Source organism: Lycorma delicatula, chromosome 3 (assembly GCF_047948215.1).
Source record: "Lycorma delicatula isolate Av1 chromosome 3, ASM4794821v1, whole genome shotgun sequence".
NCBI classification, from domain to species: Eukaryota; Metazoa; Arthropoda; class Insecta; order Hemiptera; family Fulgoridae; genus Lycorma; species Lycorma delicatula.
Genome location: NC_134457.1, coordinates 196,600,322 through 196,626,809, shown reverse-complemented (window position 1 = coordinate 196,626,809; position 26,488 = coordinate 196,600,322). Strand labels below are relative to the sequence as shown.

The 26,488-nt window shown below is 31.4% G+C and overlaps 1 protein-coding gene across 7 annotated transcripts in view; it reads right to left on the bottom strand.

Moving 5' to 3' along the window:
* Positions 1-26,488, bottom strand: part of LOC142322339 (caspase-1-like) — a 249,973-nt gene that overhangs the window by 83,557 nt on the left and 139,928 nt on the right. For 2 of the 7 annotated variants that reach the window (XM_075361307.1, XM_075361308.1), the window contains exons 1-3: positions 15,347-15,699; positions 14,948-15,023; positions 1,004-1,042 (exon numbers count right to left, since the gene is read on the bottom strand). In XM_075361307.1, the coding sequence (XP_075217422.1) occupies positions 1,004-1,042; positions 14,948-15,021 (113 nt within the window). In that variant the 5' untranslated portion in view covers positions 15,022-15,023; positions 15,347-15,699. Of the gene's footprint in view, positions 1-1,003; positions 1,043-14,947; positions 15,024-15,346; positions 15,700-26,488 lie in introns of those variants that run through there. The other 5 variants (XM_075361304.1, XM_075361305.1, XM_075361306.1 and 2 more) reach the window with 4 other exon arrangements.

The following is a 26,488-nucleotide window of genomic DNA, read 5'->3' as shown; positions in this document are numbered from 1 at the left end:
GTTAACTACATAAATTGTTAAATCGTGCACTACATTCCACATCATCAAATAAAATCCATTAGTTATGAAAGCAAAGAATGAGACTTCAATCTCGCTTACCTTAAATACTAGAAACATACAAATTCCTATAAAAATATGGAGAATATTAATGAACTGACAGAAAAACAAATTTGGAAATTCTTGAAATCACAAAAGAGGAAAGAACTAAAGAACAGATTATGCTTTTAAAGTGGAAATGAATCTGTCACACCACCAAAAGAAATCCATTAAATCATTGAGATTAAGGCTTTAAGAATATCCACCACAGTGTAAAAGGAAGTAACAAAAATTTCAGAAATATATTGCAACACTTTATGTTTACGTCTTTTGCCATGTGTCAGGTTAGCATTACTTTCCAATAAGATGGTTGATAGTTAAATCTAGGCTGGACCAGTAATATTTTAACACTGCCAAATTGCTGAAAATTGCCTCTTGGCAACCATACTGTTATTGGGTTCTAATTAACAAATATTCTGACAAAAATAGATGATAAATAGGTTTTGTGTTATTGGACATTTCAGTTACAGAAGATGGTTTACTTTGGATAATTGAGTAAAAATGCTATTTAATTTATTAAAAATTAAGATTTAATGGTTTACATAAAAAAAAAAAAAAAAAACATCAAATAATATACATTTACGGAAAAAGAATCGGAGAGAACAAATAAATCAGACATGATCACTGATGATAAAGCAATCTGAACATAGTATTGTGTTGTCTAGTAACTGTTATACAGAACACAAAAAAATTCTTTCATGAAGTATTATACTAAGATTCTTTACTACTAAAACACATCTGTTTTCTAAACAAAAAAGCAGTGAATATAGAATTATTTAGAAAAGTGAAATTAATTAAAATAATATGTTCCAAGATTTATGTGTAATTTTGATAGGCAGGAAAAACACAGCCAAACAGCACTAATGAAGACCTAACCATAAAAAAAAAGAAAAGAAAATATCCTCACCGATGGTTTTGTTTCAGCCATGACAATGGAATGCCGCAACTAGAACAGCATGATAATAATGATAATGATGCAAAAGCATAATACAGAAAACAACTAGCAAGTTATTAGTAAATAATAATATAAACCAAAGATGGTAACCAAGTTAAAAATCAGAAAATGGCCTATTGTATGCAAGTAATTACACAGAATGACTGATCACAGGTCAACATGATTTTTCTTTCACAAATACAAATAGGTGTACTTAATGCAGTTTTTTCCTGTTTTCAAATATGTATTCGGAATTTCACCATCACCCACAATTTTTTTGTTGTTTTAATTTTTTTAAATAATCTTAAATGTTTTTTGCGTTTGTCCATTGTAAAGTAAAACCTCCTAGAGCATTGTAAATATGATGGAACCAAATAAGCTAACTCAAAGGGTAGTGTTGCCACTGTTGCAGGCAGGCAGGCAGGTTGCAGGCAGTTGCAGGCAGGTTCAGACGTGTATAGACATGTACAAATGTGATCTATTGTAGCACATTCATCAGAATGATGCCAGTTGTGAGATAGTAGTGAATCAGTCAACACGTCATTGTGAGTGCTTTGTATGTTTGAATTATTGCGCATTACATATTTACAACTTTGTTTCTTTTAATTAGTAATTAGTTACAGAATGCCTAGAGTTTGTTTAAATCATCCTAACAATTTTTGTTATGTATGTGGTGAAGTGGTGCTCAAATCCCAAAAGTGAAACCTTATTCCATTAGTAAAAAAGTGTTATGAACTTTATTTTGGGTGTAAAGTCTGGGAACCAACATATCTGTTGTTTATCGTGTTCTAGGCTTTTCACTGCATGAAAAAATGGCACAAGCCACATGCCATTTGCTATAGTGTTTTGTAATGACATTTCTTCTCTTGTGGAGATACTTTGTAATGAACGTAACCTAACAGAATGACACTTGTTCTCAGATTCCTCTAAGTTAGTTTAAAAGCTGTGCTTCTGCATAATGGCAATCTGCAATTCTGCATAATTCCCATCAGTACCTGTAGCTCACTCTGCTAGTATAAAAGAAATATATGAAAACTTTAAATTTATATTGGAAAAGCTTCAATATGCAGTGTATGAATGGAATATTTGTGGTGAATTGAAGGTATTTTCACTTATTCTTGGTCTGCAGCTTGGTTACACAAAGTACTGTTATTTTTTGTGTGAATGGGATAGTAGGGGCAGAAAAAACCATTTCATTAGAAAAGAATGGTCTAAACGCCAATTCTCTTTTTTCTGATGCATGGCTTAGATTAAAATATTTTATTTAGATATATTTTTCTACAACAGCTGTATGTCATTGCTCCTTGTAGTGACGGAGTATTATTAGACAGTATACCAACTTAGCCACTAGTTAAGAGCATTTTTTGGGGCAAGTGGTGGGATTTTGAAATTTGTTTTGCAAATATTATTTTTAATTATTAACAAATGTGCCTAAGAAAAACTAGACCTTAATTAGGTGAAATTTCAAGATACTGAGGGTGTTCTTGCTCAACAGTCTCGGCCCCTTGACCTTTCAGTGTCTCAAGGTGTGAGACACTGAATGCACACACATCCGGAAAATTTCCATCTACTTTTTTTGGTTTCTTAGGTATCAAAATGTCAAGATCTGGTGAAAACCCCATATGCCCAAATTGGACCGATTACAATACTTTCCCCTTCTACAGCTATAGCACTAGACGGGAAAGTAATAAAACTTTCGTTTAAGTAATTGATAACATATTCATTTGACATTTGTTACTGAAATTAAAAATTTCAATTATTTTCACAAACTATTAAAATATAAAGAATATGAATATGTTACAGTTTATAAAATTTAAGTAAACATAAATTAGATTTCCTTTACATACACCTAGAGTGTTCTTGATGGAGTAGACATCCTCAAGTATAAAAAAAAACTTGTCAGTCTGTGTAGGTTGTGGTATGATTAGGGGGCTGCTCCTACTCGGGTAATAAAACATACATGTTAGATCCCAAATCTGATTACATGTGCACTCAGTCACCTTCACTATAGAACAATGTGAACACAAACAATAAATATGATCTACATTGATGTGTTAACTGTTCTCATTCAAGTTTGATTCCTAGCAAGGGTCTGACATTTTTTTATCTACCATTTAATCCCTCTTTCTTGTTAAAATATAAGTTAAGTACTTAATATTAAACTAAAAAAAGGGATCATGAAGTAAATTTCTAAAACAAAGCATAGCAATTAACTTATTTCTACACAAATATTTGCAACATGCTTATTTACGCATTATTAATTAAACAGTTATTTGCAAATATTATTTTTAATTATTAACAAATGTGCCTAAGAAAAACTAGACCTTAATTAGGTGAAATTTCGAGATAATGAGGGTGTTCTTGCTCAACAGTTATTAATTGTTATTAAACATATTATTAATTACTGTTTATAGTAAAAGTGTAAAATTAAATTACCAATTAATTATCAATGAAACTACAAACTACTCTCCCCATCACAGTTATTTATGACAGATGAATTTTGCAGTCTGACTAGTATTTGAAGAAAGGAAAAAATGCTACCATACTATCACTATCATGAGGGGAGTGGTATAATAATAATTCCCTGTGAGGGAGAGGCTGATAGAATATTCCTCATGTTGACCTTTCTTGTCTATTTTAAAAGGCAACCTAGGGAAACAAAATTTTTTGATGAAAGAATTTCTAATGAAATTAAACGACATTAGAAGTTAGGGGATAAATTGTAAAGTTAAAATCTGACTGCATCAATCATAAATACATTCATATAAAAATAACATCATTTTCATTACGCTAATATTTTTACAGTATAAACAAATACTTATTTCTCAACTCCTAAAACAAACGCTTCATGCATCAACAAACTGCCTTTAAACAATATAATCCTAGAAATTTATTATGAATGGAAAGCAGGAAAGGATGAAGCCATTCCAATCCATTGTAAAAGTAACTAATTGGTCTCGTACACCATTATAATAAACAAAGAATTTGTAGATAAATACAAGGTTTACATATATATATATATATATATATATGTAATATAATAATATATATGTATATATATATATATATATATATATATATATATATATGTATTTAAGAGAGCATTAAAAGATTTAAATGGCAGAAAGGCTCCTGGAATAGACGGAATACCTGTAGAATTACTGCGCAGTGCAGGTGAGGAAGCGATTGATAGATTATACAAACTGGTGGGCAATATTTATGAAAAAGGAGAATTTCCGTCAAGACTTCAAAAAAAGTGTTATAGTAATGATACCAAAGAAAGCAGGGGCAGATAAATGTGAAGAATACAAAACAATTAGTTTAACTAGTCATGCATCAAAAATCTTAACTAGAATTCTATACAGAAGAATTGAGAGGAGAGTGGAAGAAGTGTTAGGAGAAGACCAATTTGGTTTCAGGAAAAGCATAGGGACAAGGGAAGCAATTTGAGGCCTCAGATTAATAGAAGGAAGATTAAAGAAAAACAAACAAACATACTTGGCGTTTATAGACCTAGAAAAGGCATTCGATAACGTAGTCTGGAATAAAATGTTCAGCATTTTAAAAAAATTAGGGTTCAAATACAGAGATAGAAGAACAATTGCTAACATGTACAGGAACCAAACAGCAACAGTAATAATTGAAGAACATACGAAAGAAGCCGTAATAAGAAGGGAGTCCGACAAGGATGTTCCCTATCTCCGTTACTTTTTAATCTTTACATGGAACTAGCAGTTAATGATGTTAAAGAACAATTTAGATTCGGAGTAACAGTACAAGGTAAAAAGATAAAGATGCTACGATTTGCTGATGATATAGTAATTCTAGCCGAGAGTAAAAAGGATTTAGAAGAAACAATGAACGGCATAGATGAAGTCCTATGCAAGAACTATCGCATGAAAATAAACAAGAACAAAACAAAAGTAATGAAATGTAGTAGAAATAACAAAGATGGACCACTGAATGTGAAAATAGGAGGAGAAAAGATTATGGAGGTAGAAGAATTTTGTTATTTGGGAAGTAGAATTACTAAAGATGGACGAAGCAGGAGCGATATAAAATGCCGAATAGCACAAGCGAAATGAGCCTTCAATAAGAAATATAATTTGTTTACATCAAAAATTAATTTAAATGTCAGGAAAAGATTTTTGAAAGTATATGTTTGGAGTGTCGCTTTATATGGAAGTGAAACTTGGACAATCGGAGTATCTGAGAAGAAAAGATTAGAAGCTTTTGAAATGTGGTGCTATAGGAGAATGTTAAAAATCAGATGGGTGGATAAAGTGACAAATGAAGAGGTATTGCGGCAAATAGATGAAGAAAGAAGCAATTGGAAAAATATAGTTAAAAGAAGAGACAGACTTATAGGCCACATACTAAGGCATCCTGGAAGTCGCTTTAATATTCGAAGGGCAGGTAGAAGGAAAAAATTGTGTAGGCAGGCCACATTTGGAATATGTAAAACAAATTGTTAGGGATGTAGGATGTAGAGGGTATACTGAAATGAAACGACTAGCACTAGATAGGGAATCTTGGAGAGCTGCATCAAACCTGTCAAATGACTGAAGACAAAAAAAAAAATGTTAAGCAAAGATTCATCGACTGCAAAGTTTACTCTGGAGCAGAGATTCAATTTAGTGATAATGAAATGTAGATTGGGGTTTAAAAACCTGAAGAAAACGTATCAGATGAATTGGTGGAATTTAGAGAAGCTTGAGGAAGAGGAGGTAAAGAAGATTTTTGAGGAGGACATCGCAAGAGGTCTGAGTAAAAAAGATAGGTAGAAATGTAGAAGAATGGGAGAATGTTAAAAAGGAAATTCTTAAATCAACAGAAGCAAACTTAGGCGCAACAAAGAGAACTGGTAGAAAACCTTGGAATTCAGAAGATTGGAATTCTTCTACGTTCATCCATCAGCTGCAATATAAGATAAAAAGAGTGCTAGTGATGAAGCAGGTAAAAGAAACTATCGACAATTACGACATACTATAAACAGAAAGTGCAAACTAGCAAAAGAAGAGTGTATTAAAGAAAAGTGTTCTGAAGTGGAAAGAGAAATGAACATTGGTAAAATAGACGGGCATACAGGAAAGTTAAAGTAAATTTTGGGGTAAATTAAAATTTAATAATGTGTTAAACAAAGATGGTACACCGATTTATAGTACGAAAGGAAATTGATAGGTGGGTGGAATATATTGACGCGTTATACAGAGGGAATGAATTAGAAAATGGTTTTATAGGTGAAGAAGAGGAAGTCGAAGAGGATGAAAGGGGAGAAACAATACTGAGATCTGAATTTGAGAGTATTAAAAGACTTGAATGACAGAAAGGCTCTTACAATAGACAGAATATCTGCAGAATTACTGCGAAGTGCAGGTGAGGAAGCGATTGATAGATTATACAAACTGGTGTGTAATATTTATGAAAAAGGGGAAGTTCCGTCAGACTTCAAAAAGAGTGTTAGTCATGATACCAAAGAAAGCAGGAGCAGATAAATGTGAAGAATACAGAACAATTAGCTTAACTAGCCAAGCATAAAAAAAATTAATTAGAATTCTGTGTAGAAGAATTGAGAGGAGAGTGGAAGTGTTAAGAGAAGACCGATTTCGTTTCAGGAAAAATATAGGGACAAGGGAAAAAATTTTAGCACTGAGATTAGTAGTAGAAGGAAGATTAAAGTAAAACAAATTAACATACTTGGCATTTATAAACCTTTTTTTTTTTTATCGTTCGTAAATTTATACGACATTTTTCACTGTTATTGCAAATCAACATTAACTTAAAAGAACACAATAAAATAAATCTCTTCTCACTATTATTTAATGTTGAACTTCATACCGCAGCACAAAACTAAACATTAGTACAACAATGTGTAAAGACATAATCAATAACTTTTGCAATGGAACATACTAGGTGTGTAAATATGAAACCGGAATTTTCATGTAAAAAATACAGCTTTATTGTATGAAAATAATAAAAAATATTTTATTCAAAATATTGTCTACCACTAGCTATAAATTTTTCCCATCTCTCTGACAATTTATAAGGGCCACGCCAAAAAAAAAAGTTGTTCTTTTGAGGCAAACCAGTCACCAAGCCATTATAGTACATTTTTATAAGAAGTGAAGCACTGAATCAGCAAGTGCGTGTTCCATCAATGCAAATAAATAGTAGTCGAACAAAGCCAAGTCTGGTGAGTAAGCTGCATGCAAAGGTACTTCCCAACTGAATGTCTCAATCGTTTTCTTGACCAGTTTTGCTGTGTGTAATGTGTATTATCATGGAAGCAAAATGACTTTTTGTTGCCTTTTTTGATATTCTGATCGTTTTTCATGCAATGCTTGATTCAAATCAATCATTTGTTGTTGGTAGTGTTCAGTATTTATGGTTTCACCAGGTTTTAGCAGCTCATCATAGATCACACCCTTCTGATCCCACCAAACACAGAGCATTGTCTTCTTTCCATAGTGATTTGGCCTTGAAATCGACGTCGATAGTTCGCCTGGAGTTACCCATGATCTTTTACGCTTAGGATTCGAAATATATCCACTTTTCATCACCTGTCACAATTTGATGGAGAAATAACTTTCTTTTGTACCTGGCAAGCACCATTTCGCAAGTGGTTTTTCGGTTTTCTTACATCTTTCATTCAGTTCATGTGGAACCCATTTTCCCATCTTCTGGATCTTTCCCAAAGCTTTCAAATGTATGGAGATGGCTTCTTGTGTTACATTTAATTGATCTGTGAGTTTTTGTTACACTTGAGCGTCATCCTCATCTAACAATGCTTGCAATTCGCTGTCTACAATCTTTTTTGGTGGTCTTCCAAGTTCTTTGTTTCTCATGTCAAAATTGTCACTTTTTTAAGTTTTTTTAAACCACTCAAAGCACTGTGATTTACCAAGAGCATGCTCCCCATAAGCTTTGACAAGCATTCGATGTGATTCTGTAGCAGTTTTCCTTAAATGGTAACAGAAAATCAATGCTGTCCACAAATCGTATTAAAACTATGTGTGAAACTTATATTGTTGTGAGTAGAAAATCTTTGTCAAGAAAGAAAATGGCACTAATGATGCGGTTTGATGGTAACTATATTGAAAGCTAGGGCCATCTATGGGCAAATTCTGGTTTCATATTTACACAATTGGTAGAGTAGATGGTTCCTATGTATATAGATCAGCACTCCCAGTGGTACACAAATGCACTAAAAGAAAAATGCACAAATGCACTAAAATTATTTTCCAACCACAACTACAGTTGTGCCAGCTAGTTATATTTGGTTTTGAATAAAAACAAATTTGAAAACACTGTGTTCAGTGTTCATAGACGTTGATTACATCACTTTTTTAAGAATTAAATTCTCTACAAGTTTTGTAGAAAAAATTTATGCACTTATCACTTATTTAAAAAAGTTATTTTAAGCTAAACATTAAAAAGCTATTTTTTAGACCCCTAATTTTGGGTTTTAGGTCAGATATCTTAATAAACCTAAAGGAGATACAGTTGTGGGACCTATTTTATTGAATTTTTCACGTCAAAAATCATGCAAAACTATTAATTTCTCTAGATTAACATAAAAAAATGTCAATGCTATTTCATTTCACTGGGGGAGCTGAGATCCAGGTGAATTCTTTAGCTAGTCATAACTTGCTAATGAAGCTTTTCCAGACCTATGTTTATATGAACTCTTTTCATTGTTTTAATAAGAGGAATACACCTGTAAAGTATTGGAGTTTCCTTGTGAAACACTGTATATAGACTACTACACTCCCAGTAATGTAAAGATTCCAATGCAGGGTCAGACATCTAAATCGATTCGGTTGCTAGACTACTACAATGGAACATACATACAACACCCTAAATACATTACCCTCCTTTTTGGGCAATCATGTAAAAATTAAAAGAATACTTTATGAAATATTTAATCAAAGAATACTTTTTTAATTTCTAGTTAACTTTGTAGAAAATTTAATTCTGAGAAAATGTATACAAATAATGCCTATTAAAATTAAACACAAATTTCAAAAGTTCAACTTTAATTAAAAACAAAACACATGAACTGGATTGGAAAAGTGATATGATTTTAAACAAATGCTAAAAATTATAAAAATACATTTGAAAGACATCCTTCTAAAACATATTTTTTCATACATTGGCAATACCAGCTTATCAAAAATTAAATTTAGTGTCTAGCATTTGAATATTCATCTGAGCGGCATTTGTGCTGTTATTGTTCGATCAGTCATTCACAATGGGTGACACCCACAGAGTTGTTTTCATTGGAGTTGATGGACATGTTATTTATATTTATAGAGAAGTAAAAGGCTGCTGTGCATGAATACTGGGAAAATTATCCTGATTGTAAAACATTTAAGGCTTTGGAGAGGTGAGTTCGAAAAACAGGTATGCTTAAACCACAAAAATTTGATGCTGGTTGTGAACATTTTGTGAAAAATGCCAATGCTGAAGCAATGTATTGAATGTAGTAAAATATTGAAGGGTTCAATGGAGTAGTATTTGCAATTTTTGGAAGCAGATCTGGTGGAACTCTTGAAAATATTCCACTTGCAGGTAGAGTGAAAGATGTGGTTATTCAATGATTGTACTCCTGCTCATCACTGTTGTGATATGACGAATCATTTAAATAAACACATTTAGTAAGCAACAGATTACAGTCAGTTTTGACTGACTAGTAAAATGGCCAACTTGATCTCCCCATAGTAAAGTTTTCCTTTGAGGTCGTTAGTCTATTCTGCTTGTAGTGGTACACAAGAAGAATTGAGACATCGTATAATAGAAGTGGAGCTACTATTAGGCATAATAATGATGCTATTAAGACATGCCTGGTTAGCATGGATTCACCAAGCTGAACTATGCACTGAACAGAAGACATCGTATAATAGAAGTGGAGCTACTATTAGGCATAATAATGATGCTATTAAGACATGCCTGGTTAGCATGGATTCACCAAGCTGAACTATGCACTGAACAGAAGAGTAGCCACATTGAGCAACCGATTTGAAAAAATGTTTGCAGCTTTATCAAGTAACCATTTTGATACTTAATTACAAAAAAAAGTATGCCATTTTATTTTTTTTTCACCTTTTTTCCATTATTGATAGGTTTTGTATTTATTTTCATTTACATTATATTCAGATATTTATGAAAATTGTTCTGTTTAAAATCGTATCACTTTTCCGTTCTAGTTTGTGTGTTTTTTCTAATTAAAGTTGATTTTTTGTGTTTAATTTTAATAGAAGTTATTTATCAATTTTCTCAGAATTAAATTCTCTACAAAGTTAACAAGAATCTTTTATTTTCTTATTGGTAAATTAACAAAGTTATTTTATAATCTAAAGTGTATTTTCCAACAAAACTTTTTTGTTTTACCCAGTTTTTCTTAAATCCTAAATGAGATAAAAGTGTGGGACCACTCTATTAGCTAAAAAAAACTATAAGGAAACACCAAATTTACCCCTGAATTTGTACTACAAGAATTTCAGTACGGTTTAATTTTACAGAGGTAGCAGAAAGCAGTGCTAAATGTTCCAGAAGCCAAAATTTGGTAGCAAACTGTTTTCTGACCTATGTTAATATGAACTGTTCACCTGAATGAAATCACTTGAATGCTAATTTCGTAAACTGGATTGGATGTGGTGGACCAACTGATTAGCCAAGAACACCTGAGACATTGGAGGGCCTGTTTTATCCTATTTTCCAAATCAAATTACATAAGCAACCACCAACTTTACTCTTTAATTTGAGTCCCAAAACCGTAGTGCTTCTTTATATCAAAAGAGCTGAAATCTGACCGAAATCTTTCGCTAGCTGTAACTCAAAAACCAAGGCGTCTCCAAACCTGTCCATATGAGCTTTTTTCATTGTTTTCAGCTGTAGATCTTGTCCTGAAAATTTCTCTTGTTTCAATATGCAATATATATATATATATCTTAAATTGTTAAAAATTACTTCTCTAATAAAAGATCAACCACAATAAAACCTATTAATTCAATATGGGCATTTACATTTGATGTTCTTTTACAACCATAACACATGGGCTCCAATTTTATTGTAAGCTACATTATAAACAATGTAAAACAAGGCAATAAAATTAAAAGCATCAGCACAAAATTAGCAAAAACAATAAAGAATAGCATAGATTTTCTATTAGCAGCATAGTAGTTCTACTAAGAACTTGTGACATTATGTACAGAACAAGATTCGAAGTACATTTAGTGAGACAATACTTAACACTAGCACAATCAAAAACAACCAATCGGAGCCAAAGATTTCATATAGGAAGGCTACTGTGTTGTTTTCACAACTTTTAACAAAAAAGAATTGTATCACAATTTTTCACTAGTTTGTATTTATCTTTACTTTAAACATAAAATTTTTTGTTGTCTTCAGTCATTTGACTGGTTTGATGCAGTTCTCCAAGATTCCCTATTTAGTGCTAGTTGTTTCATTTCGGTATACCCTCTACATCCTACACTCCTAACAATTGTTTTACATATTCCAAACATGGCCTACCTACACAATTTTTTCCTTCTACCTGTCCCTCCAATATTAAAGCGACTATTCCAGGATGCCTTAATATGTGGCCTATAAGTCTGTCTCTTCTTTTAGCTATATTTTTCCAAATGCTTCTTTCTTCATCTATTTGCCGCAACACCTCTTCATTTGTCACTTTACCCACCCATCTGATTTTTAACATTCTCCTATAGCACCGCATTTCAAAAGCTTCTAATCTTTTCTTCTCAGGTACTCCGATCGTCCAAGTTTCACTTCCATATAAAGATGTCTAAGATGTATGGAATGATGTCCATACAAAGATGTCTGATCGTCCAAGTTTCACTTCACTCATAAAATAATAAAATCTTATTAGCAATGTAAGTTGTTGAGGGAGGTAACTTCTCCTAAACCACTAACAGAATCTTTTTACGTACTAGTCTGGACAGTGTATAATTATAATTATTTAAAGTTGTGTGGGAGTGATGATGAAATAATAAAAAAAATTAGTCAAAAACTGGACGAAGTTGAAGATGATGAAGACAAACCCAAAATGAAGTGCTTATCTACAAAGATGCAAAAAATTCTTTGATGACTTCACCCGCATTTTTTATGCAAGAAAATAGTGAAGGAAGACTGCTAGCACAACTGCAAGTCTGTGCCAAATTTGTAGAATGTCAGGTAATGAAAGGGAGAAAACAGAGTACAATATAATAATTTTTTTCAAACAGTTTAACCAAATAGGAAACATTAAATGTACATATTTTTGTATTTTACTGAACATAAATGCAGTCATTATTTTGACTTGTATCTCTTGTTTATCATGCTTTGTTTTTTATTAATAATGTAAATAAAAACAATTTAATAATTTTATAACTTAATAATGTTGTTTATGTAACTTTAAACCTTTTAATTGCTATGCTTTAAATACTTGAGTGTGTATACTTTAAATATGTGAGTGTGTCACATCATTTAGTCACTGCTGTGCTCAAAATATTCCAAGCGCAACCTCATGTAAATTAAAACTGATAAAAAGAGGTGTTTAATGATGTTTAAATAATTTTATATTATTTTATTTATTTTAGACAACCCCAACTCTTATTTCAATTTGTAAATAAAATGATTCAGGATTATTTATCTTATTGATAGTGATAATGTATATTACTGTGTAAGTTATTCAGAGTAATTTTTTTTTACCATTATGAACCCTGATTTTATAAAAAAATGTTAAATTTACAAGTACAAAACAAAACCTGTACTTTATAAGATGCCATGTATTTTAGACTGTCATGGGTAACCCTGGATTTTTGTGTGTTTTTTGCTCAGAAAGTCAAAATTTAATGTTTTTGGTCATCAGTTTTCTTTTTCCAGACATAAGGTAAGGTTTTTTGGTACTTACATATTAACACCACCGCAGCTACAGCTACTGTTTAGGTTATGTTGACTTCGTGTACTGACAAATCGTATGTATATCAAAATAACCTAAATAAATATAACCTACGCTCGCTAACCTCTTATAATTAATATTAAATATGCATAATATATACAACTTATTAATAATATAACGTTAATGTTATAGCACCAAAATCCACTTAATGTTAATCCACCGAAATCAGATTGACTACTTTGTTTTTAAATAAAGCTGTAGCTGCGGTGGCCCTTAATACATAAAAGGTTAGCGAGCAAAGCGAGCGTTATATTTAGTTAGGTTATTTTGATATACGTACGATTTGTCAGTACACGAAGTCAACATAACCTAAACAGCAGCTGTAGCTGCGGTGGCATTAATATGTAAGTACCAGTTTTTTACATTTTTATTCTTTTATTTATTTTTAATTATAAAATTTAAAATATTTTTAAAATTAATTCAGCACAGAGGGTCCTGATGATTGGTTACTATATAGCAATGAAAAGGTTAATACTGCATTAGAAATAAAATTTTGAATAATAGGACATTAAATCTTGTTTAATTAGTATGTACAGTACTACATTTGTGTATATCTCCTCAATTTTCATTAATAGGGCTGTACAGTCCCAATCCAGAGGTGGTCCAATTATCCGGAATCCACTATACTAAATTGAACAAAACAATCAAGCTGTCATATCACCTATAGAAAAGCAATACATGATCAAAAATACTACAAGGAAATATTACACATTGGCTTTGTCATAAATATAACATTCCAGAACAACATGAAATTTACAAACATAAGCTGGTAAAACATTATTATCTGATAAAGAAACATTTTACAAGTAAAATAATATGTTTGATGAATTATAATTGGGTTTCCTAACTAACTAAAATCTTGCACTATCTACAATGAATATTGTACATGCAACACCACAGATAAAAGTAGCTTAAATATGTATATATATTCCATAAATTAAGAAAGTGAATAATTCTGAGTAATTACTTGATCAATTCTAATGTCATTCATATCTTAATAAGCCATAGTAAATATGCTTAGGGTCAGAAAAAAGAGTTAAATATTGACAAGCAGGTTTGGAAAACGGCTGACCAGTGCGAGGTCAAAGTCTGTGCTGTATTATCAGTACTTTATGCTATCAGAAATCAGTTTTGTGAGTTATGATGACCTGTTCAGAAGCTAATCTGTTCTGGAGGGAGGTTAGTTTTACAGGGAGATGAATAAACCACAAATTAACCTTAACAATCATCAGAGTTGGAGCTGACTGATGGCAATCTTTGTAAGGCAATTATCACATGACTTAACAGCACAGAACATGTGATGCAGTCCTTCACTGAAGTTACTGTATTTCTGTTAATATAAATTTAGCAGTGTTCAACAAGATTGTGTTAAGTATTGCCATACCTTGGTAATTTATTCCTAACCTCTCTCCATAAAAGTCTAACCTTAACTGTAACCTCCCTCCACAAAATTGATTAACATCTGATCTTGCATGCGTCACCTGCTGTTAAACCCTGCTTTCTGACATTTTCACTTGTTTTCCTGACCATAAGCATATCTACTATGGTTTATTAAGTAAGAACAAGATTACAATTGATCTAGTAATTGCTCAATTACTGGGAAAACTACCAAAAGTGAATTAAATAAAAACAATAGGATGGAATTTCTCAGGATTTTGTTACTTGCTACTTCAAAACTATATTTTTTCTTTTTGAAAACAATAAAGGGAATGAACATAAAGAATGGAAATGAGCATAAATTATGATTGTGACTTATAACTTGAAAATTATCAATCATATCATTAAACATAAATGTTATTCTTTAATGTGCCATCCCAGATAAAATGTTATACTAAATCCACACAGTAGGAACTATGAGAATGTACCCTGAAATCTTAAAAATTACCACAGGGATTATTACAATTTTTACTCTTAAATGTTATCCTACCACAATGTTAAAAAATGATAATCTCGCTTACAGATTGGTTGGCAAAACGTCTGGAACATCCTCTCCATTAGGAACAGCTTCTGCAGGCTTTCCATCAGTTTCCATTGCTGTAAAAAAGAAAAAATTTATTTGTACATAATTACCGACTGTATTACAATTGTCAAGAAAGAGTGCAATACACGTTTTCAATACAATGTTCTATACCACAATAAACAAAATTACAAATTATAATTACTTATCTATAATAATATTTTATATATTCAATAAGATCGTGGTAGTGGGAAATTGTTTATGATCATTACAAAATACCATATCATATATTGTCACCAAAGACTACATTACATTACGTACTATACACATAACACGTGAATATGGTAAAAGAATTTAAAACCATAAAGACAATACTATTTCAAACATCAGTTTTACTTACTATCATATAAAGTAAGAGAATTATTCTTTGAAAAGAAAAAGTGCTTAGATCAATAAATTAATATAGCCTGCTACTCATTAAAACCATCATTGGAAAAACCCAAATACCACCAAACAGCTTTCTGAAAGCATTAATCCGATCGATCAGTTGTTTGATATTTGTTAAGAGCCGTGAAATATCCCCATGGGAAGAAAAATTCCCTCGCTACAATTGATTATGAACTGCCATAACTGATTTCCATTAACCGATTGTTGTTATGCCACAGAAACTGAACAAAATTAAAGAAAAAAAAAATATTTTTACTTAATATCTTGTATTTATTGCGTAACTATTATTAGAGCGTCTATGAATATGCTTAATTATAGTTATTATTAGATCCAATGAGCTATTGAAATACTGTAGTTCTCTAAAACAGTATTGTTTAAACATTTAGTTATATTTCTTTTAATTTCCTCATCGACTGAAATTAATCTATTGAATCACTACAAGTCGTCCATACTCTGGTTAGTGTAATCCGATGACTGATTGAATTACACAAAAGTACATTATAAGCTTGACGTAACAAGTCCCACTAATGATTTGAAATTCTTCCGGTAGGTTGGTATATTTATTATGACATTAGGATTCGGAACACTCTCTTAGCATTAATACATTGATTGATAAAAAATATATAAGGAAATATTAAACAGCATTTCGAAACTTGTTAACACCAAAACTTTAACAACTGTTTAAAAACAATGAACTATTCTTCAAGGGCCTTCCTGATAATACCTCCGGGACCACCGTTGGGTATTGCTTCAGAAGATGAGATGAATGACACTTTTTGTAACGTGTGAAAATGCCATGCTTTAGCGGGATTCGAACTTGAGATCTCCGGATGAAAGGCCGAGACATTACTACTCGCGCCGGCAGCTCAGAGAACCCTTTGCTTGAATCTTGTAACTCCGAAAATTGGTCATATAATTTTTTTAAGTTCTTGTACATGGCTGACGATACTATCATAGTCTGCCGTGTACAAAATGAATTAATTTAAAATGTAATTCTTAAACAACACACAAAACAAGTGGTATAAACAAAGAATTTATTTCAAATGTTTTCAGTCATCTTTACGAGATCCTCAGAGAGTGCTCTTGTTTTCACACTGCCATCAATATTAGTTAAAGCTACTGAAGACGGATTTTTTTTAATTAGACAAAAAATGATTAAATTGTTGTTGAAAAGTGTGTGGGTGTGAATATATGTATGGTCTGAATCACTTATTGTATTTATATGGTTCAAGTGTGATGTAGTATTTTTTAGAATGTATGTAACATCCACCAACATTAATATTGGTGGATGTGTACCCATGAGGTGGTTAGGAAATGGTTTCTGTGTTACTGTAGACTGTTTTTATCTGATCATTGTATCTTTGTTCAAAACTACATCCTGTTAATTGTCATGTACACAAATGTGCCAGACAGTTCACTTCAATCGACCAGCACTTATATAGAGGACTTCAGTAAAGGCCATCATATGCCTGACTACCTCCACATACCACAATTGAAAATTGATCAATTTCAATTGACCACAATTGAAACCAAACCAATTTATCATAAATAATAAGTAAATAATTTTTCCAGGTTACACACACATATATGTGCCACTCGGTCTGCAGCAATTAAAATTATATTTATTACTAGCTGATGGCATGCTTTGCTATTGCTAGATTCAAGTATACATGCGGAGTGTTTCTAAAATGGTGGGCTGATTATACTTTTTTGGATTCTACTTGCAAAACAACAAAAAATATCCTTAAGAAAAATGGCAATTCGTTGTCTGCCATTTTGTTATTTTTATATACAAATTTATATCTCAAGTTCGGATAGAGGAATTACATTAATATTTTGTATGCATCTTTTTAATAAAGTTTTAAAATTAGAAAAAAATAAGGACTTAAATGCCTTTGCAAATTATAAAATGATGGCCATTTTTATTATTCTACCCGTTATGTGTTCATAAATATAAGTTTTATCAAAATGTATGTTTTTGCTTAAATATTAAGCCTTTTCCGAAAAAGCATAGCCAGCCCACCATTTCAGAAACACTGTATCGATTAAATAAACACAAATGAAAGTTTGATAAAACATTAAGAAACTGAACATTACGGAACATCACAAAATTTAACCTTTCCTTTTTTACCTCTTTCCCTTTTCTAATCTTCATCCCGTCCCCTTTTTCCCTCTTTCACAAAAATATTTCTTTTCACGTAATTGATATATATTCTGAATATGAGTCAAATCTAACCATAAATACAATTTTTGGAAATATCTAGACCCCCAGCACCACCTAGTTGGTCCAAACTAATTCAGAAACTTCATGGTCGTGCGCACATGAAAGTTTCATCACAATCAGATTAATGCTATAGCAACACATACAGGACAAACAAACATTCATTTTTGTACATATTGTCGCGTTTTTCACTGCTCGATCAGGATATTGAAAAGTTTATAATTTAGAATGTTTATATTATTACAGTTTATTGGTTTAAAATGTTCATAATTACAACCAGACAAATTAATAATAATAACAATGGTGATGAATACAATATTGATAATAACAATTGACAATAATAAAACAATTAATAATCACAAATATTAATATAGTAATTACAACCACAATAATAATCAGGGTAATAGTAGTAAACGATAATATTACATGTCGCCTTGCAGACTCACACTTGTGACTTAACTTGCTGGACCATCGTCGTAACATGTCATTGGACTGGTTCGCAGAACTCTGCTGAACGTACACGACTACAGACAACTTGCAGCCTCTCCTCGCTGACTCCTCTCAGTACTGCCCTTGCAGGACTGACATCGTAACACCTCGCAGACTGGTTATAATAGAACTCTTTCTTAGCTGGTATTACCCTGACTATTTTTATACTTCTAGCCTCTTTACCAACTGGACTGGACCCAAGTCAAAACGTGAGAACAGTTGACAGAGGTTTTTGTTCCCTTGAATTCCAAACTTGGTGTCTTCTAATCCATACAGCAGGTGTTCATTGTGTGTTAGCAGGCAGTCTAACAAAAGATGATTGTAAAACAGACCTATTCTTTATAAAAAGGGTTCTCCCTTTTGTCCCTTTCTGGATTCCTGAAACCATTATATTAATTATTACTGATATAATTATTAGTAGGAATCCATTACTCAGGTCCGCTGTACCAGACTTGTTACAATATATAAGATTACTGCAGGCCAACTGGCTCATATATGTGCCACACAGATATTGGCTCAGTTGCACTAATTTCGTGGAAATTTATTATAAAATAACAGTTTTACTAGAGATTATTTATTATATATGTCAGAAATCATAAACAAACACAAAAATAATTAATTATTTTTTAAAAAATTACATAACTTGATATTAGTAAAATTAACTATGCTCAAAGGATTATGGTAAATCTGTAGAAAAATCATAAAACAAGAAAACCTTTACTTTTTCACTTACTGGTGCCATTCTCTGAAGCAATTAGGCATACAAAGGCCAAACTGTTTATCCTTTCCATTTTTACAAATACTACAAACATAAAAAGTAGTCTGGCTCTTTTTGTTTGTTGATTGGCAAGCGTGGCACCTTACTCTCTTATCAAACTTCTTGGGAAGGTGTTGCTCTGAAGGTCATCTAGAGGTAATAGCAGGAAGGGTAGGCAGAAACTGTAGAAAATGTTCTATAATAGTTTCTCTGAATCTCAGATATGTAATCTTTTTGCCTATCTTTGAACAAATGTACAACAAGAAGTATCCATGAGGTGAAAAAACACCTTGATATATCAACGTAAAGATTTCCTAGGCATTGAAAAGTAAGAAATCATTTGCTCACTCCTGTCAACACCACTCATGTTCTTATTGTATGCAACCACCATACTAGACTTAGATATAACATTTCCCCTCTTATTAATAATATCCTGCATTTCAGGCCCATGGGTTGAAGATGTAGTTGAAACATTTCTTTTATCTCTCAATTTCATTACTATTGTTTCCTTTTGTTGACTAATGTACTAATCGCCTTTTTTTAATTTTTTCTGTGTAACTTCAAGTGGATTGGCAGCTCAGTTTTGTTGCAGTGTTCCACACATGTTAAAGTGTTCAGCAAGATTAACATATAGAAATTATTTAAATATAATATGTATGTCCTTTTGCAATATAGTTCTTCATGAGTTTCATGACTACTTAAAAGTGTGGGCTCTTTCTGGGTTTATAAGAGTGCCTTTCCCTATGTAGACTAATATGTTCAGGATAAAGCCATCAGGAGTTCAAAGTTCATAGAGTTTGATTTCATATTTATTCCTTTTGTTTTTAAAGTACTGTCTGAAAGACAGTCTTCCTCACCATAGTATCATGGCTTCATCAAGCAGTAAATTTTTTCCAGGGCTAAAAGCCTTTGTAAAATTTTTCAAAAGATGATTCAGAATGTTGTCCACTTTGTGCAGTCTATGTTCAGTCATATAATTATTTGCATCATAAAAACAAAGATTTTTCAGAATAGCCTGGAAACAATTTCTGGGCATTGTTCTTCCAAAAATAGAATGATCATATAGAGATGATTGAGACTAATAATGTTGAATGGATGGAAAATGAAAATTACCCACAAGCATACATAAACCTAAAAACTTTATCAATTCTTCTAAAGTAATAGGATAACATGTTTTCATAACGCCATGTCGTGATACAGGCATTCCTAGAATGACCTCGGCACATTTATTTATCCATATAACAATTTTACTCATAAGGTAGTCATCAAATAAATTGGCAAATAGAATGTGAATTTTTTCTTGGCCAGTAAAATTATGAATTGGAGAGGTATTATTAAGTTGTATTGGTCCAGATGTTTTGTCTATTTTGTCCATCTTGTTGAGTACTTTGTACAACAAACTCAAAATCTGGATTATTGGCAATGGAATCAATTTCTTCACTATCATCAACAAACTCAAAATCTGGATTATTGGCAATGGAATCAATTTCTTCACTATCATAAACAAACTCAACATTGGGATCACTTCTCAAAGGACTATTTGGGTCAAATCCCATGGCAAAGTCCACTCTTTGTGTGGTGTTATGATCATTATTATTAATGCTTATCTTGCTGTCGGTCTCTTCATCCGAATCAGGGGAAGGTTCATAATTGCTTTCTGAACTTTCCATCTGAACTACATAAAGAACTGCTCTCAGAATTTTCATTCATTACATGCATAAATTCAGAACTTAATAACTTTCGTTTCCTATTACGCAACATAATTAGTAGTATTATGTAATATAAACAACAGTAATGCCAAATTTACAACATTATTATGAAATGTGTTGACACCGCTGCTAAAAACCAAGCATAACATATGTATGCCACACATCTCTGAAGACCGCTATGAAAATATCAGGCCATTAAAATAGACCTTTACATCATGAATAGGAATTGATTTTAACTAGAACACCAGCACAAAAATGTGCTGTCAGTGTATGGTGAAGAACTACTTGGCACAAATATGTATCAGCTAGGCTATTTTGTGAGACAACTATTTTAATGCTGGTACTGAACGTGTTCTAAAAGAAGCATTTCTCAGCAATGTATATTACTTTGCAACCAGGATACTTCAGCTTGTATATTCCAGAGCATTATGATTGTTTGGATTATGCTTTACCTAATTATTATATTATAATGGTTTGTTTTGTTTGCAGTTGAGAAGGCTATATTGTATCAGAGTTCTTTTTTTTTAAATTTATTTGCTATTTTTTCTTAGTACTTTTTTAGGCGTGTTAATGTAATGATTTTTAGTTTCTTTTTCTTGTTTTTATCTATCTTTGTTTTGAGTAGAAATACGTCAATGAATGCACTGTTATATACTTGTGAATATATATATATATATATATATATATATATATATATATATATATATATATATATATATATACATATATATTTGTATGTACGAGGTACATTATAAAATTGAATTTTTCTATGTAGTCTAGGTAATATGGATATGTCGGCCTCCATGGCATGAGTGGTAGCATCTTGGCCTTTCATCTGGAGGTCCTGGGTTCGAATCCCGGTCAGGCATGGCATTTTCACATGTGCTACAAATCATTCATCATCTCCTCATACTCTGAAGCAATACCTAACAGTGGTCCCAGAGGTAAAAAAAAAAAAATAAAGGTAATATGGGTATGTTCAGTAACCTGCGGATCATACATTAAAAGCAGTAAAAAAGCATATAAATTATATAAGGTTGGATAGTTTAGGTGTGAATGAATATCTTTTGTTAATTATATTTTGAAAGTGTGTTTGCTAGTAGTTTTTGTGATTGTGAATTAAACCATCAGTTTTGTACTTCAAATTTGGTGTATATTGTTATGGTGTAGAAAGCAGGTTTGTTATATCAAATAACACTAATGCACTGATGTTGAATTATGGGGTATATTGATTTTTATTTTAATTACATGAGTGTGTTTTTTTTACATGTGTTAATATTTATGTTTATGTGTTTTCTGATCCATATCAGACAAATCTTATCCATATATTAGACAAATTTTTGGGCAGGCACATTTTGGTAATTTATGAAAATTGTACAGGAATGGTAGGTTTGTATGTCTGGATAGGCTTGAAGCTTGAAGGATTGGTGCTACAGAGAATTTATTTACAGATACATTTTTGCATGTAGGCGATAATGTGTTTGTCTTTGATAATGATGTCTTTAAATATGGTCTGAATTTGTTTGGATCTTGTGTACACTGTGAAATATTATTTCTGTGAAAGTAATGCATCAATTTTAAATGCTGATACATTAATTTTGTCAGATGTGGCTAAATTGATGCTATTTGTTGTTGTTTTAATATTTTTGCTATTTGAGTTTCAAAGTTTGGGTATTGTTTCATACAGGTTTAATGGATGGATCCCATTTTTTATTTTGTATCATAGGTAATCTAAACACATCCCACATTCATAATTCATTTAATATTTATATTGCACGCTGTTCAGACATACAATTACCAAAGCGTAATTGAATGCATGATTAATGTTCTTTGTTCATTAAGTTTATTTTTTTCATTTGTGAATATTATATTGGTTAAAAATTATCATTGTTTCAAAATAATTGTGTATAGAGGTGTAAATTGTATGTATCACTTTTTGTAGGTAGTAAATCTGTTGTAATCTTACTAACTAAATGCCTAGTGCTCCAGTACTAAAAAAATTGAAATAAGGCTATTTAAATGTTTCATTAAACAGTTTGATTTGGTATGTTGCTTCAACAGTTTAAATTTCAAATGGATAATTTTTAGAATAGAAAGAGTTTATGTGTACTAGTAAGGTAATGTGCATTATCAGCTTTGTGGTTAAGGTAAGTGTAATTTAAACTCTCAGTTTACTATGAAACTCTCAATAAGTATAATTTTATTGAATAAAGTTCACTGTAGATGAGTAGTACGATTAATTGCCTAATACTTAAAAATTTTTTGCAACTATATTTTAACCATTCTGCTATATTTTTATTCATGACAGTTGGTAATGATATTAGTTTAGTCAACAGAGTTTATTTCATAGTTAACAGAATTGACAGATACTAATTAACTTAGTGACAATTACAGTAAGTAAACATTTTGAAGTAAGTTTTTGAAAATGTATTTATTATATAATTTGGTTCAGTTTGCCATGCCAAAATTTTAAATTATTACAGTTTTGAATTTGTTAAATAAAATACTAAATAATAGGTAGGACTTATCAGTTTAAGATTGTGTGCTATTAAAGTTATAAATATATTTCATCATGCTAGGGCCTTATTTTGCTTCTGTGGCCATATTTAATAAATTAATTACCCATTTAAGAGATCTTCCTTCCAGTTTATTTAAAATAAAATAGCTCAGTCAATGGGAATTTAAGTAATACTAATTAATAATAAAAATTCCTGAATTTTTCCATCTCTATTTATTTTGTATTTAATAAATTATTTATCATTTTCTCATATTTATTTTTTCTCTCGTTATTTCATGTATTTATTACTTTATATTATTGATATGGGTTTTACTAACATCAATTTCTATTTTATAATTAATTTTATATTATTATTCAAGTTTCCCTTGATTTTTTCAGATAAAAGCTGAGTTTTTTATCATTGCAGTAGTAGAGGAAGTCAGGGCAAAGAGGTCCAGCTGAGATTTTTATTTTTACAGGGTGTTATCTGCCGGGAGGTAGCGCCACTGCATGAAGAAAGACCAGTTGTATGTGAGTTCTGAGTGTGGACGCAGTTTGCTGCTTTATTCCAGTTATTTTTAGAAAATGCACATGTTATAAAATTTATCTTGATAACTTCATTTATTTATATTTTTTAAAAGTAATGTATTTAAATTTTGAATATTCTGCAAAAAACTCCACAGTTTGAAGAACATATTGAACATAGGAATTATGAATTTGTTTCTTCTAGTACATAAAACATTTGGTTTAGAAAATGGCAGCTTGGGGAACTCAGGTCCAGCCATGCTAGGGGCATGTAGGTCCACTGGTCCTATGCCCTTAACCACGCGATTTCATATCATTAACCGAATCAACATTACTAATCAATTTATAACAATGAGAATATTTAAATACATTTGAAAATTAATATAAATTAATTACATAAATTTCTGTTACCAATAAAATTAATACAAAATTATTTTATTCATTGATGTAACAATGAACTAGTTTTATAAAATATTTAATAACAGTTTTGTTACAATCTTACTTATCAGACATGTTATTACTATCTATTATTTAAAAGTAATAGATTACAAATTTATAAAATTAGCCTCAATATAAATAATTATGAGAAACAACCAGTAAAAATTTTTTTTGTTTGTCCTTGCACATGGTATGAACTTATAAGAAAAAATTTCAGGGCCAACCTGAACAAAGGATCAAGTATCCTGCACTCTTGATGCTGTAAAGGAAGGTAGGGGTATATGAAAAACTTCTATTTTATTTAGTATACAAAAAACAGGTCTTCTGAGAAGGGTAAAATGCAACATTTTCTTGGGCCCTAGAAATGATAACTTTAAGCTAATGTTTTCTGGAGTTCAAGAACAACTGCTGGTAAAACATATTCTTGATATGGAAGTTTTATTTTACGGACTTACAGGTATGGATGTTAAATAATTGCATATGAACTTGCTGAGAAATTGGTTTTAAAACCTAATTTCAGTCATGCTAATAAAATAGCTGGTTACGACTGGCTTGCATTATTCAAAAAACAAAACCCTTCTATAATATTTAGACCCTTCGAACCTATGACTATTGCCAGAGCTGGTGGTTTAATAAACAAGTGAATAGATTTTATGAGATTCTAAAAATTACAATTGATAAGTATTCTTTAAAACCTGCGCAAATTTACAACGCAGATGAAACTGGCCTTTCCACTGTGCCAACTCCTAGGAAGATTATTGTCCTAAACAGTCGAAAACAGGTTGGGCACGTTGTAAGTGACAAAAGTGGAACTATAGTTACTGTGATGTTTGATTTTTCAGCTTCAGGGCACTATATTCCCAATATTTGTTATTTTCACAACAAAGAATGTCTTCTGGTTTCTTAAAGGGATGCCTGCTCAGAACAGTCAGCTACACGAATGGCTCAGGCTGGATGGCCTATTTCATAAAATATCTTGGACATTTTATTGAATCAGTCAAACAAAACATCTGAAAAATGTTCTGCTAATACTTTATAACTGTGCTACTCATCGTACTTTGGAAGCAAAAGAATTAATCAGAAAAAATAATGTTATTTTACTGTCATTTCCACCATAGTCACAAGCTACAACCACTTGATGTGGTGTGTTTTAGTCCACTAAAAACACAATTTGCAAGACACTGTGATTGGTTGACAGATAACCCAGGCCAGCAAATAACAATTAATGAAGAATCAGAAATATTTTGTAAAGTCTGCCTCGACATTCCAACTATAGAGAAAGCAGTTAAAGGATTCAGAAGAACCTGAATAGAGATGTTTTTAGCAAAGAAGATTTTATTCCATCAACAATAACTGAACCTGAAGAAAGCCACACTTTGAATCAACCATCTATTAGTACATCAATTCAGAAATGTTTTAATCAATCATCAGTACAATAGCAAAAAAATTGATCATCAAAACGTAAATCAATTCAAAACACAGAAAATAACATAACATCAATCCACACAGTTGTAAATCCATCAACCAGCAGCAAGCAAAGTGAATGTGTGGATTGCCTAAGTCATTTTCCAAAATTTTAACAGACATATCGTCAATTCCTGTAAACGAAAAATGTAACAAAAATTTAAAAAATCCCTTTCGGTACGGCGGAAGGCAAAGGTAGAATTCATTGGTGCTAAATTGGGGAAAAAAAAGATTTCACCTTATTTTTTTTTATAAATTTTGTTTTTATAAGATAGGCATTTTTAATATTATTACGTTCTATTAAATGAAATGTTTTATCTCTTTAATTTTTAAGTTTTAAAAAATTAAATTTTTAAATAATTTAACTTTTAGATAGCAAATGTAATAATATTTTTTATTACTTTAGAACGGAACACTCGTTTATAATTCTATTTTGTAATATGCCAACATTAGAGTATTAACAACAAATATCAACATATCAATATCAACAAAAATATGCAACATTTTACTTCAGGTTATTTTTTTTCTGTTAGCCTCCGGAACTACCGTAAGGTATTCCTTCAAAGGAGGAATGAGGGTGATATGTATGAATGTAAATGAAGTGTAGTCTTGTACAGTCTCAAGTCAATCATTCCTGAGATGTGTGGTTAATTGAATCCCAACCACCAAAGAACACTGGTATCTACTATCTAGTAATCAAATCAATAAAACTATTACTCTTGCCTTTGCTAGGGTTTGAACCTTACAACTCTCGGGCGAGTTAACCACTAGACCAACCCGATGGGTTTACCAATTAAGGCTGCTACTCTTCAAGATCTGCGAGATCGAATTGTTATAACAGTGAATTCACAGTAACCAGGGACCAGTAACCTATAAAAATTATTTGGAACCAATTAAAATAATTAACTGTTATTTATAAGTATCGATTTTTACATCCTTGTACGAAGTAAAGGAAATATTGTGATCACAAAATTTTTGGTTTTCAGATTTCAACT